The 13,450-nt window shown below is 40.3% G+C and overlaps 1 protein-coding gene across 1 annotated transcript in view; it reads right to left on the bottom strand.

Moving 5' to 3' along the window:
* LOC125768309 (homeobox protein ceh-30) overlaps positions 1-12,526 on the bottom strand; it is a 30,487-nt gene extending 17,961 nt beyond the window's left edge. The window contains exon 1 of the mRNA XM_049435758.1: positions 10,402-12,526. Within this exon, the coding sequence (XP_049291715.1) occupies positions 10,402-10,468 (67 nt within the window). The 5' untranslated portion in view covers positions 10,469-12,526. The remainder of the gene's footprint in view (positions 1-10,401) is intronic.
* Positions 12,527-13,450: the final 924 nt, after the last annotated feature.

The raw sequence follows: 13,450 nt of genomic DNA on the forward strand, positions 1-13,450 counted from the left end.
CGATTGAGTAAAAGAATCGAATCTCCCACGGCACCGCGCTATGGCCCTTGGTTAGAGGACGTTATCGTTGGTCCGTATTTCATAAATAAGTCAAGTGAGATATAGCCCATTTTCTGAAATCAATAGCAGATAGCGGATTGAAGAAAATTTTTAAGCAGTAGACAAAAATTCATATCTCTTGTTTACACTATTGCGATCTTCACCACCTATTGCTTTTGGTGTTGATTTCACTCGCCCATTCGAAAATATTAAATCTTCGTGTAAATTTCGGGTGGTGTAGGCTACGACTCCGGGGCACAGTGCTGTTGGATGACTGAGATCTCCAACGGCTATTAGGATTACCTTACCATAAAAAATCTTTGCCACTGCTTGGCTCAATGTTCGACAAGGTGTTCAGAATCTCGATAATTTAGGTCTCTTCTTTTTGTGGAATACCCGGCAGAGAGAAAGCAAACTCACTGGCCTAGACTTAGGCGTCAAAGAAAGCGCATAGTATGACCGACCAATCTCACCTCGCTGGCAGAGCGTTATCCGTTGTTTTGTATTCGTCTAATGTTTTTTTACATGTTTTTACGTACATGTTTTTTTGTAGTTCCATAGCCAAGCCGTTGAAGAAACAGTCGCCTTCGAGGATAACACCAATGTCACAAAAGGGAGGCCGACCGGGTGTTTTGTGTTGTCTGCAAAGTTCTAATTGTTGTTTGTTCTGTTACAGTACCGCGTTTGTCCCGAACAACGAGAGATAAAATCGTTATTGGTACACTCTACCACCATATTCACCAGCACCACCAACAAACAATAGTATCAGTCCATATTGATCTCTTCAACTCTCCACAACCACACAATAATAATAAGGCATACATTGAAGCACACAAAGCAATAAGACATAGGACAATAGCAACCCACAACAACAATAGCACGAACAACAGTAATAGCCACAAAACGCACTATCACAACCGAGTATGCTCGGTATAAGGCAAAGTACAAGGAGGAAATGCCTTGTGAAAATTGTACACTTCAGCCTTTTGAGGCTGACAATACAAGGAATAACGAGATTTCCCAGTTACGTCGCACTTACATCGCGATGCGGAGAAGACTCAGGCGTGCCCGAACGGAAGAGCAGCGACAGGATCGCCGTCCGGCGTACACAGCAGCGAGAGCAGCACTTCCGGAACAGCTGGGGCCTCACGGATTCGGGCCAGGCTACAAAATCCGGAGGCAGATGTGGCAAGGAGCCCGAGTACCGATGGAACAGGATCCAGCCAAGCTGCAGCAAATCGTTGGCGAACTTTTTCCGGTGCAACCGCCCATGGAATGGCCCACAGCAACAGGATTGACGGACGAGGACACGGCACGAGATGCCGTTACCGAGGGTGAGCTGGTGAGCATTGCAAAATCGCTCAATCCCCAGCGTGCCCCAGGAGACGACAACATTCCGAACGTGGCCTTGATTGCGGCGATGACGGCGTTTCCACGCGTCTTCATGAGAACGTTCCAGCATTACATCGATTCCGGCCACTTCCCCGTCGAATGGAAGAGGCAACGGTTAGTGCTGTTCTCGAAGGCCGGGAAACCACCCGGAGAATCATCGTCGTACCGGCCAATCTGCCTGCTGAGTGTTCTGGGAAAAGTATTGGAGCGACTCATACAGCGCAGACTTACGGAGCATCTGGATGCAACGGGTGGCCTCGCTGATGCCCAATACGGATTCAGGAAAGGACGTTCTACCATGCCATCAACAGGGTGATTGCCAACGGAAAGGTTGCGCTCGACAAGAAGCGCAGGGGTGATCGACTGTGTGCGATGGTGACAATCGACGTGAAGAACGCCTTCAACACGGCCAACTGGACAGCGATCGGAGCAGCTCTACAGCGAAGGAACACGCCACCGTACCTCCAGGCGTTGCTGCGGAACTACTTCACGAATCGCACGCTCCACTACGAAACGGATGAAGGAATGGTCTCGTTACCAGTATCGGCAGGTGTCCCGCAGGGTTCGGTTCTAAGGCCAACACTGTGGAATGTTATGTACGATGACCTTCTTCGTTTGGAGCTGTTCGGAAAGCGTGCGGACATTATAGGGTTTGCTGATGATGTGGCGTTCACCCTTATAGGGAGGGACCCGCAGGAAATCAGCAACCTTGCTACGAGGAATCTGGAGATGATCGAGCGTTGGATGGATGGAGTGGGATTGAAGCTGGCCCATCAAAAGACCGGCTACATGATCTTCTGCACTCATCACAACCCGCAGGTAGGTCAACTACGTGCGGGGGGACACACGATCGTATCCACGGAATCGCTCAAGTACCTGGGGGTCGAGCTCTGCCGCAAACAGCACCACGGTCGGCATTTGGAGAAGGTTTGCAGCAAGGCATCACGTATCACGAATGCCTTGACCGCTCTGATGCCGAATAAGTGTGGCCCAAAAAGCAGCAGAAGGAGACCCTTGGTTAACGTTGGGAATAGCATTGTCCGTTACGCGGCACCATCGTGGGGACGGACGCTTCTTCAGAAGGACGTTCACCGGACCACGGTTCAGAGGACGCACCGCACAGGAGTTCTTCGAGTGGCCAGTGCCTTCCAAACGGTCTCCTACGATGCCGCTTGCGTGGTCGCAAGCACTATCCCGTTAGTCCTTCTCCTAGAGGAGGACATCCGCTGCCACGACGAAAAGGTAGCGAGGGGAAGCCCAGGACCAGACATACGAAAGCGGCAAAGGGAAGAGACCATGGGACGGTGGCAACAACAATGGACAGCCGGAGCGGGGCAGCCGAGATCGCCGGGGATGAAGACGAGGAGAATTATCCCGGACATTATGTCCTGGGTAAATCGCAAGCACGGAGAAATTGATTTTTATCTCTCTCAACTCTTTACAGGGCATGGGTTTCTCCGGAGCTACTTCGTCGAAAAAGGCATCCTCGACGGCTCGCCAAACTGCCCGGTGTGTGAACACCAAGTGGAAGATGTCGACCACGTAATGTTCCACTGTCCACGGTTTGCTCGAACCCAACACGAGATGCAGCAGCAGAGCCACACCCGCTTAACGATAGAAAATCTTGCAGCGGAAATGTGTGCCAACAGCAACACATGGGAAGCAGTCCGGACAGCCGCAAGGACCATCTTCAGAAACCTCCAAGTGAGATGGAATGAGGAAAGTCCACCTACGGCCAGACGAAGACGACAGCAACGACGGCGGAACACGGAACAAACGGGACAGAAACAACTGCCGCCGCGTCCGCACCAAAGGATGACGACAACGGAAGCAGCAGCAGCAGCAGGAGCTAGACCCCACCGGAAGTAGCGGCTACGGACGGGCGGAATTAAGCAGCAGCAGCGGAAGGAAGGCACGAAGCAGCAGCAGCAGCTGAGACAACTAGGACGGATGACGCAGTAGCAACATTGGAAAGCAGCAGCGCGTCAACAGGATGGGTGCATCGCACAAACGTTCCTGCATGGAGTACTACGCACATCAAGCGCATCGGCAGGGTTCGGATCAGGTCGAGGAGTGGTTTAGTTAGGGTCCCATCGGCTGCCGGGTCCGCTTCACGGGCCCAGCGTCACGATGAATCCCACATAACCCATCTCGGAGGGATTGGTTTGTAGCCGCAAGCCGCCCTTCGAGGTGGGTACCTTTTGAAGGTTCCCTCCCCGTTAACAGAAAAAAAGGCTGACAATACAACAAAATGCCTTAATAAAAAAATATAAATAAAAAAATTGAAAAAATTATCAAAAAGTATTTAAAAAAACCTTTGCCCACAGTTTCTCTATGTGTGGTGATCCTCTTTTTATCTTTCATATTGCTTGCTCGTGTTAATTATAGTACTCGTTTGGTTCGGGAGTTCTGTTCTGTACTGGTCTGGTACGGAAGCGTGTCTTACATCGCGTTCGTTCGTTCTTGCCTACTTATCTGTTTGTTTCGTTTTGACTATGGGTTCATAGATCTAGACCGTAGTATTATTTCAAGGTTAGTAAATCCTCGCGTCAAGTATGATAATCATATATCGGAGTGATATTGCCAACTCGCGCGTGTATTTCCACAAAGTTAGTATAATAGAAAATGTCGGGAATCAATCCCAGATTAACATTGTGAGACAATTTACCGTGGTGTTTGAAGCGTCCGGGATCCCATGGTAGCAAAAGGATTGATACACACCAGGTTTTGTTCTAAGTGCAGCGCGTCGAACGAAGCATCAATGTTCGATGACGTCATAAAACGTCAGCAGTTCTGTTATGGTTCTATTGCTGCTGGTGGTTCGTGCTCGATACTTAGTGTTGGGTAAAGTGCTACAGCACACCTAGTACAGGGCTAGCACAGTGGTAGCACAATGCTGTGTCATGTCGAACAACAACATAGAAGTTTTATTGGTTGACCCTCTCGATCATCTAGTACCTGCTGACCGCTATCACCCACCACTCAGAATTCATCCCAATACCATGGCCCCAGAATTACCTATCAACATTTCATCCACTGGACAACAAAAGTTTAACTTTATGCATGCTGACTACTCCTTACTTGACACCGCTATTTCAAACACTGACTTTGACCTATTATTCACAGACGGTCTTGCAATAGAGGACGCAATAAGTTATTTCAATATGAAACTGAACGAAATATTCGAAAGGATAGTGCCCCGTAAGAGTATAAAACGTAAACCACCTTGGTCCAACCGACTTTTGGCCAATATGAGGAGACGGAAAAAAGCAGCACACAGACAACTGCAGCGTAGAAACATTCCCGTTTTCCGTGATCATTATCATATCATATCCCGGCAATACCGTACCTACAACAGAATATTGCACAAAAACTACATCACGCGAGTACAAGGCAGCTTAAGACAAAATCCCAGATCATTCTGGTCTTACGTAAACACAAAGCGGAAGAACAATAGAAAGGTAATGAATATAACATACAAAGGACAAACTGCTTCTACAGAAAACGAAATATGCGAAATTTTTGCAACACGTTTCCGCGATGTCTTCAGCCCCCGATTAACGAACCAAGATGCAATCAACCACGCCGTTTCTGATATTCCAAGTGATGTGCTCTATATCCCTTCATTCTCAATTGATACCGACACCGTGAAGCTGGCACTATTAAAACTAAAAACTAGTTTTAGTCCTGGTCCTGATGGGATTCCATCGGTGGTGTTGAAACGATGCGCCGACTCCCTATCACACGTGTTGGCTCGTTTGTTCCAGATTTCACTATCTTCCGGAACTGTGCCAACAATCTGGAAAACTTCGTGGATAACGCCGTTACTAAAAAAAGGTGATCCAAGCCTAGGTATAAACTACAGAGGAATTACTTCGATGTGTTCTAGTGCAAAAACCATGGAAATAATACTGCACGATATTATAATGCGAGCGTCACACCAGTACATTAGCACTGCACAACACGGTTTCATGCCGAAACGCTCTACATCCACAAATTTGATAAAATTTGTTTCGGACTGTCTGAGCTGTATGGATAAGGGTCTCCAAATGGACTGTGTATACACAGACTTCAAAGCAGCTTTCGACAGCATATCTCACGATATACTTCTCGGAAAGCTAAAAAGACTTGGACTACATGGCGAGCTACTCATCTGGTTACAGTCTTACCTATCGAACCGCAACTATAATGTGAGATATGGACAGACAGTTTCTAAAATGTTTGAGAGCACATCAGGTGTTCCTCAAGGAAGCAATCTTGGCCCTTTGCTGTTTCTGTTGTATGTGAACGACGTATCGTATGTTTTGCCAAATGTGTCCTTCTTATTGTACGCAGACGACCTTAAAATATATACATCAATAGACCGGAACGATAGAAGTCCAGCAGTCCTTCAATCAGCTCTCGATAATTTAAGTCTGTGGTGTAATCAAAACCTGTTATGTCTATGCGTCGATAAATGCTGTATCATGTCTTTTACACGTGCACGTGCTATTGTTAGAACTGACTATTTCATTAACGGACAACAATTAGAACACAAAACTGAAATTAAAGACTTAGGGGTAATACTGGACACGAAACTTAGTTTCACGGCACACCACGAAGAAATCATTAGACGCGCTAACAGAACGCTAGGATTGATATTTAAAATCACTAGGGACTTTGACGATCCAACATGTATAAAATCATTGTATTGTGCACTAGTCAGGCCGATATTAGAATATAACGCATTAGTGTCCTGTCCATACGCAGAAAAATGGAAAAAAAGAATAGAATCCGTCCAAAGAAAATTCACTAGGTTCGCTATACGAAAACTACCCTGGAGTGACCGTAATAATTTACCGCCTTACCGGTCACGCTACCTTTTGCTCGGGTTAGAGTCTTTGGATAATAGGCGAAGAAATTGTCAAGCGTTATTTGTGGCAGGCATACTTCGTGGGACAATAGATGCCCCAGAGATATTAGAGCGTATAAATTTAAATGTCAACAGGCTTTCATCGAGACACAGACAATTCATATACCAGGAATTCAGAAATACGCAATATGGAGCAAACGATCCGATCTCGTCTATGTCCAGAGCATTTAACATGTTATTCGAACACTTCAACTTCCACGAAAACTTAACAACATTCAGGGAGAGATTACGTTATCTTCAGTAGGGTATATAATGTACATGGCGTCTTGTTTAGCCGGTTAACGGCAGACTTCCAATCTCAATATAATATAATATATAATATATAATATGTGTGCTAGCACTGTGCTAAGTGTGTGCACAGCACACCAAATTGTGATACTTTACACTACCAACACTACCGAGACATCAAATTATTGTGTGCTGAGCTGCGCGATAATGTTTTGTATATTATTTAGGTTCATATTTTTTGTACGAGTGTTTTTAGTTTTCAATATAGATTTTGAGTAGAATGGCGGTCCTCGCATACGGACCGTTATTACATAGCTTTCGTTTGACGCGTTTACAATGATATTTGATGATGTATTTATGGCTCTATTGTCGTTCACTGGATGCGTTTTTGTTGTAGAAATAGTCATACCTTTTTTAGTAGGATTGCAATAGTTGGATAACTAATATGCAAAGCTGTACCAAGAAATAAACATTTGCAAAGATTTTTCTTGCTTGATACAGAACCAAACCATAGTGGGTGATACAATTGCTGGGATAATTGTGCAGTGTCTTATGACGAATTAGCCCCTTTTTTCCGCGGTGAAAAACTTTCATAGGGACTTAGTATTATGTTGATAGACATCGGAACCACCCCCTGGGTACTGCCGGATTCTTACCAGCTAAAACCACCTTAAGAACATTTTTGAACTGTGAAACACTTTGGAAACAACTTGTGGCGAATTATTGTTGGAATGTACTCAAATTCGGACCCTTCAATTGAATAGACAGAGATTTCTAGTTCCAGTCAATTAAGAGTATTAGGGCTTATTTCACGCATCGACTGTAAAATTTGTTTATTTTAATTTAAGGATAAAGAAAGATGCTTGCAGAAACTGGTACGTAAGTAGTTATGAAAATAATATATTGAAAGTTGGATATTTTGGAATTTTAGTTAATACACAGATAGACCCTGAGGTACTCGGTATCTGCTATATTATTTACTTTTATATTTTTTAGTTTAGTAAAAAATATTTATTTTATTATTTTGGTTATATTTTTGTTTCAAAAACTTGCCTTAAACGTGGAATACATTACTATCAAAGAAGGAGATTGACTAACAAAAAAAAAGGATGAATGTTTTATTACATTCACAACATTACAACATTACACTATGGCTCGGGGACTACATGTTTACAATTTATAGTTAAACTGCTTTTCTATCCCTATCCTATAAACATACAATTAAAAGCTAAACTACTAGATCAATTATAATGTTCTAAACTACCGAGTTAAAAACCGAGTGACGGATCATCCGTGCATCTCGGAAAAGAATGAAAAATTCGTGAGCAATAATGTGTAATGTTGTTCTATTTCAATAAAAAAATGTGTAATGTTGTGTGCACTTTAGAAGCATTAGATGTTTGATATAAAATTAACACAGATGGGTGTTAAAATTCGAGTGTTTGTTGGGAGCGCGGCTGAGCAACACATGGAAGATTTGTAAACCTCGTACTAGGACCAAACAATATCATCGTTCATCGTTCATGATTGATGCTAGCACCTGTAATAGAGTCGTTTGCCCTAGATGAAAAAATTGTAAATCTGCCGGCTTAGCTTACATAAAAAATATAACTCTCGTGTATGTGAATGGGTTTATTGTTTGTTTGTGAAGAATAATTAACAAGTGTAATTTGTGCCCAGTATTTGTAGCTATACTAGCGCCCACAGAATCGGTCAAAAATCCAATGCTTGCTACAAAGTGTCCCTCGTAGTAAGGGCTGAATATTCAGCTATTTAAGTGGTAAAGTTAAATACATATAGTATGGATGCATTATCAACGCTATTCAAGACTACGTCAAGAAACTACTGCAAGAAGAAGGAAAATGTAATTCCATAATAAGATCATATGGTGTTTTTTGTCAGTTTATCACCATTTGGGGCTTGTTCATATTGAGTCCAACCTGTTGAACGGTACGTTTGATGGATTCCGCTTATTTTTTGGGACTGCTTTTGATGCGAAATTGAGTTATCATAATACAGACGATGCGGTTTGAAACAGCAAATTATTTTGTGAAACCAAGAAACCACCTTTTCTGATACCTTTTGCTCTTCAGCGTGATTGACACTGCTTTGCTTTTGCGGACTTCCTAACACGCTTACATCATATCGAACCGCTTTAGACAATTTCCGAACACAACAGGAGCACCACTTATCAAGCGCTTCCTAAAGTGGTTGTCTGATATTGTACATAAGTGAGGTACAAGCATGATAACGAATAAAACATGTGTCAGCGCAAAATAAGGATAAAGTGAACGGAAAACGGAATTGTTCACGCTACAATCAAATTCGACACGTGCGCTCAAGCATCTTCACGCGATCGAACAGCCTGTAGCAGGTATCAGGTTTTAGCGTTATGTTACACATGCTATTTTGATAATATTCACATTTTGCACAAAACTTATGTATTTTCAATTTTAAAGTTTGTGGGTTTTGAATTAACTATAAAAATCAAACTTTTTTTGGTTTGATTTGGGTTTGTTTTTGTTATGTACTCTTTAGATATATTTTACGAACTTCCATTGGCTGTACACTACTCATGTACGATCATAACAAAAATTCAAGCTCATTGATTCATTCAAGCGGCAACCATTTGTGGACACCATCCGCAATTTTTTTCGATTTTTACAGTTTATAGGTATTTTGAAATAAAAGCCACATTTGTTCCGAAAAATTATTGACAGTTTTATTACCAACTTCCTTCTGCGCTCAAAATCAATACTGCTTTTAAACGATGTTTTGAAAGGAAAAATTAAACAGAAAAAACTTTAAAAAATTCATTTGATTTAATTAGAAGGCATTATCAACCCAACATTTGCTGAGACCGGCGGCTGAAGAGAGCCGACGATAATGGATTAGAATGATCGAATGCCATACACTGGCAGCAGTGAAGATACAGACCAAGAGGGCGGTCATCAAAGAAATAACGAATTAACGAAATAACGAAAACAATAAAATGTCATTGATCGCAAATCAGGTACCATGTATCTCGGGTACTACGTGTACTTAAGAAAAAAATAATGTTGGCCAATCGAAAGATGAGATTATCCTTTTAAAAGATGAAAATAAACAACATATTTAGCTAAAGTTGATTATCTTTATTTTTTTCATCGTCAGCCTCTTCTTTGTATATACATACAAGAATACATGTAGTACATGTAGTACAGTGTGGCAAGCATGAACTAATAATATTGAGTAAATCAAGTCGTTTCCTCAATAAATGAAAACAGAGTTAATAACAACAAAAAAAGTTAATTTTAACATTTTATTATACTTGTGATGCATTAAAATAAAGGAACAAATATGTATTTTTAAATTTGTTTATGGTGTAACTTGTGATTGCGACTTCTCATTACATTTCACGCTAGGTGAAATTTAGGCTTGTGAAGTAATTGATGCATTACTGACATTAGTGCATTACTATTTCAACGATTGTAGTTTCCGATGGTGTTTGGAATGGTAGAAACAATCAAAATCTTACTAAACTCAATTATTTGTTACTTTATGTGTTTCCACTCATCAACAGTTTTCAAATTCCCACATTTTTTCCCTTAATTGAACTTTAAACCATATTACTACGTTAAACTTACACCCGCTAAGATTGCTACAAACGATTATACCAATGAGGAGAGAGCAAATTCTCGAATCTGTTAATAATTAACGTGACAACCACTAATGTATTAGAGGCGAATGTAGTCAAAGAGATTGAAAGAAAAGTGGGGAAAAAACTGTGCTAACTAACTATCAAGTAATTGTTATTACGTGACACGGTTCATAAACCCTTGTAGACGTACCGGATTGCTGACTGCTAATTAAATCTCCTAGTAGATCCCGTATGAAAAACGACTTGCTGGATTCCATACTGTGTTTCTCAAATACACTTTGATATTGGATGGCACTTTTTTTACCAAAGCGAAGTTTCAATAAAAGGCATATTTTTTTTAGACCAGAAACGTAACTGATATTTTGCTGCCCACTTGCTACCTATCCAAACGGCCATTTGGCCAACACTTATTGAATCTTTTTATCTAATAAAGCGCTTTGTTTGCAATGCACACCTACCACACCACGATACGGTATTTCACGTGTTTGAGTCGAATGTTTACGAGGTACTAAGCGAAGGAGGACACATTACATATTGCACATTTTTGCGCACCAAGTGGGCAGTATAGTTTTGCTATTTGTTTCGTTTACTCGTATGTGCTACACAGAGATAAGCTATTTCCATAGCGCATGTGCACGGTGCACGAGATAAAATATCCGCTCAAACGAACAAAAACATCTGCCGGTCGTTGAATGATTTAGTCAAATTGTTGTATATAAATGTGATTAAATATATGTACGTCTTTTTTTTTTTAAAGAGCTATTATTTTCAGGTTAAGGTTATGCGATAGCAGAAGCAGTAAGAACAGTGTGCCTCAGCAATAATAACTACTGTCTATAAATCGCTAGGATACCATACTCGATTATAAAGAGTAAAACCAATTAGAAATGACGTTTTAAAATCTGATGTTTGATAACGCAAAAAACAATATTCACAAAAAATGGGCAACTTAAACAGGAAGAATTGAGTTCGTGTACGTGAGTTCAGTTGTATTATGTCGAATTTATAAAATTTATTTTAGCAGATGTCAATTATTGTTGATTATTAACAAAAAATCTAATATAAATCCAGGTTCAGTAAGATAACTAACACTAATTTATCTGAAAATGTTAGAAATATTACGTTGCTAGAAATAGGTAAATTTATCCAATACGCTCGATATCCCGAAAATTAAACAGACAATTGTGCATTTTTCTCTTTTCTTGCATAATGCAGCAACAGTGTCCCGAAAAGGGGGAGGAGCTTAGAAGTAGAAACAATTTAAAAAAGAAAAACGATTTTGAAAATGGGTTTTAAACATAGTTCCATTAAACACCCAGGCAAAGACATTGTTTTTGTTATACCGTGCTAAAAAAAATAACATTTAGTGTTATATGTTAGTGCGTTACTCAATTAAAGACAATTATGTTTCGTATGTTTGTTTCCTATATGATAATATGTAAATAGATGTTAGTTTATCATTATGCGATCCATTTCCAAGTTTTCAATCCAACCAAAAATTCGTGCCTCCAATTGAAGACAGTTTTTTTGTTTTCCGTTTCCGATTGATTATATTGATGGTTCCATTTACAGGGAGTTCAAGGTAAAATTGACAGTTTTGTTTTGTTAGTTTTGTTTATAATTTGGCTTGACATATCAACACAAGCAACGAATATACGTCAATCGAAAGTTAACAATGTATACTAACAGAAGAAAAATTTGCGCAGCAACAATGTTTATCCCGCCCGAATCAGTTGTGTTCCTACTTTCAAGTGAACTTGAGCGAACTACTTCGTTCATTTTGAAGAACTGAACGAATGGTACAGGTTTTACGTTCATTTTCCGAGGTAACGACAACGATAACACCGCAAATTATTATACTTTCACGTTTATTAATTCTTAAATTCTAGACGGTTTCCATCTTGATTTTCATCTACATATATATCTATCTATATATATAAAATTCTCGTGTCGCGGTGTTAGTGTGCAAACTTCTCTTAAACGGCTGAACCGATTTGTATGAAATTTTCGCTGAACGTTCGTTAAGTCTGAGAATAGGTTTATTGCTACTTTTAGTTTCGCTAGGTGTCCTCTGGCCATTATTATGACATCTTTTCTGTTTTTCCTGAAACAAAAAAGTTCTAATGAATAAATCAATCAAAGTAGGTACACATGACGATTTATTTGTGCAATTTTATTCATTAAAGCGTCAAGTAAGTGATAAATAAGAAAAATTTCATTGATTGGGAATATCATTTGGATTGAGAATGGCAATAATTTAAGAATTTTCTAATAATCAATGATATTCTGTAAGCGCCACTCTAATAATACCACACAAATCAAGATTGAACACTCAAAATCGTTTGCTTTAATTACAAAAGGCATGTTTAAGGGCAAAGCTAGGTTTGCCGGTTAAGCTAGTATTAACATAAAAAATTAACTTAACACGTGTTTATGTATAGCGTATATTTATTAACTATCATCTAAAATTGTGTATTAGATTTACAAGAAAAATACACACGAACACTGAAAAATCCGTCACATGTATCCATTAGAAAAAATAAATTATTGTCCGTCCGCTTGCTTAATTTATCTTAACTGTAACTTCGAGAGAGTCTCTCCCGTTCGTTCTACCGGTATGCAAAGATGATCATACCGTTCGTTCTACCTGTCGTTCCAGTTCGCTCGCGATTTTGGACGTACTATACGTTCAACCTGTCGTTATAGGTTGCGATCTAAATTGGACATGCTGTTCGCTCGACCTGTATTCACAGTTTTTGACGAACGAAGATCGTTCGATCATTTGATTGAACTGAACGAACTGTACAGTAACCGTTCTTTGGCCCCAACTTTAGTTCCTACCCTTGAAGTCACAAATCTCATCGGGACATGTCCAAGTGACAACACTTTGTGATTTCTAAAGATTTCTCACAGAGACCGTTTAGCCATTTGGCGAAATACGCCTAGTACGACCATACAAACCATTGCACGTTGGGCAGTTCCGAACATATTTCGGGATAAAATTATTTTGGCGGAAATTTTTAGCTTTTATTGATTATTATCATTGATAGATACAAAAAATGCATTTTAGGTTTAGTTCAGACCCAAACTACCAGGTAGCGCTCAATATATTGGTGTTTCGAAATTTTGATTTAACGAATCTTCTTCTGGCAATAATAATTTTTTCCATTGTAAGGGGTCGAAGTTTAGGTTTTTAGTTTCTGAATAGCAATCGTTTGCTTTTTTATTCATTTTGTTGT

The sequence above is a fragment of the Anopheles funestus genome, chromosome 3RL (genome assembly GCF_943734845.2).
Source record: "Anopheles funestus chromosome 3RL, idAnoFuneDA-416_04, whole genome shotgun sequence".
In the NCBI taxonomy this organism is placed as follows: domain Eukaryota; kingdom Metazoa; phylum Arthropoda; class Insecta; order Diptera; family Culicidae; genus Anopheles; species Anopheles funestus.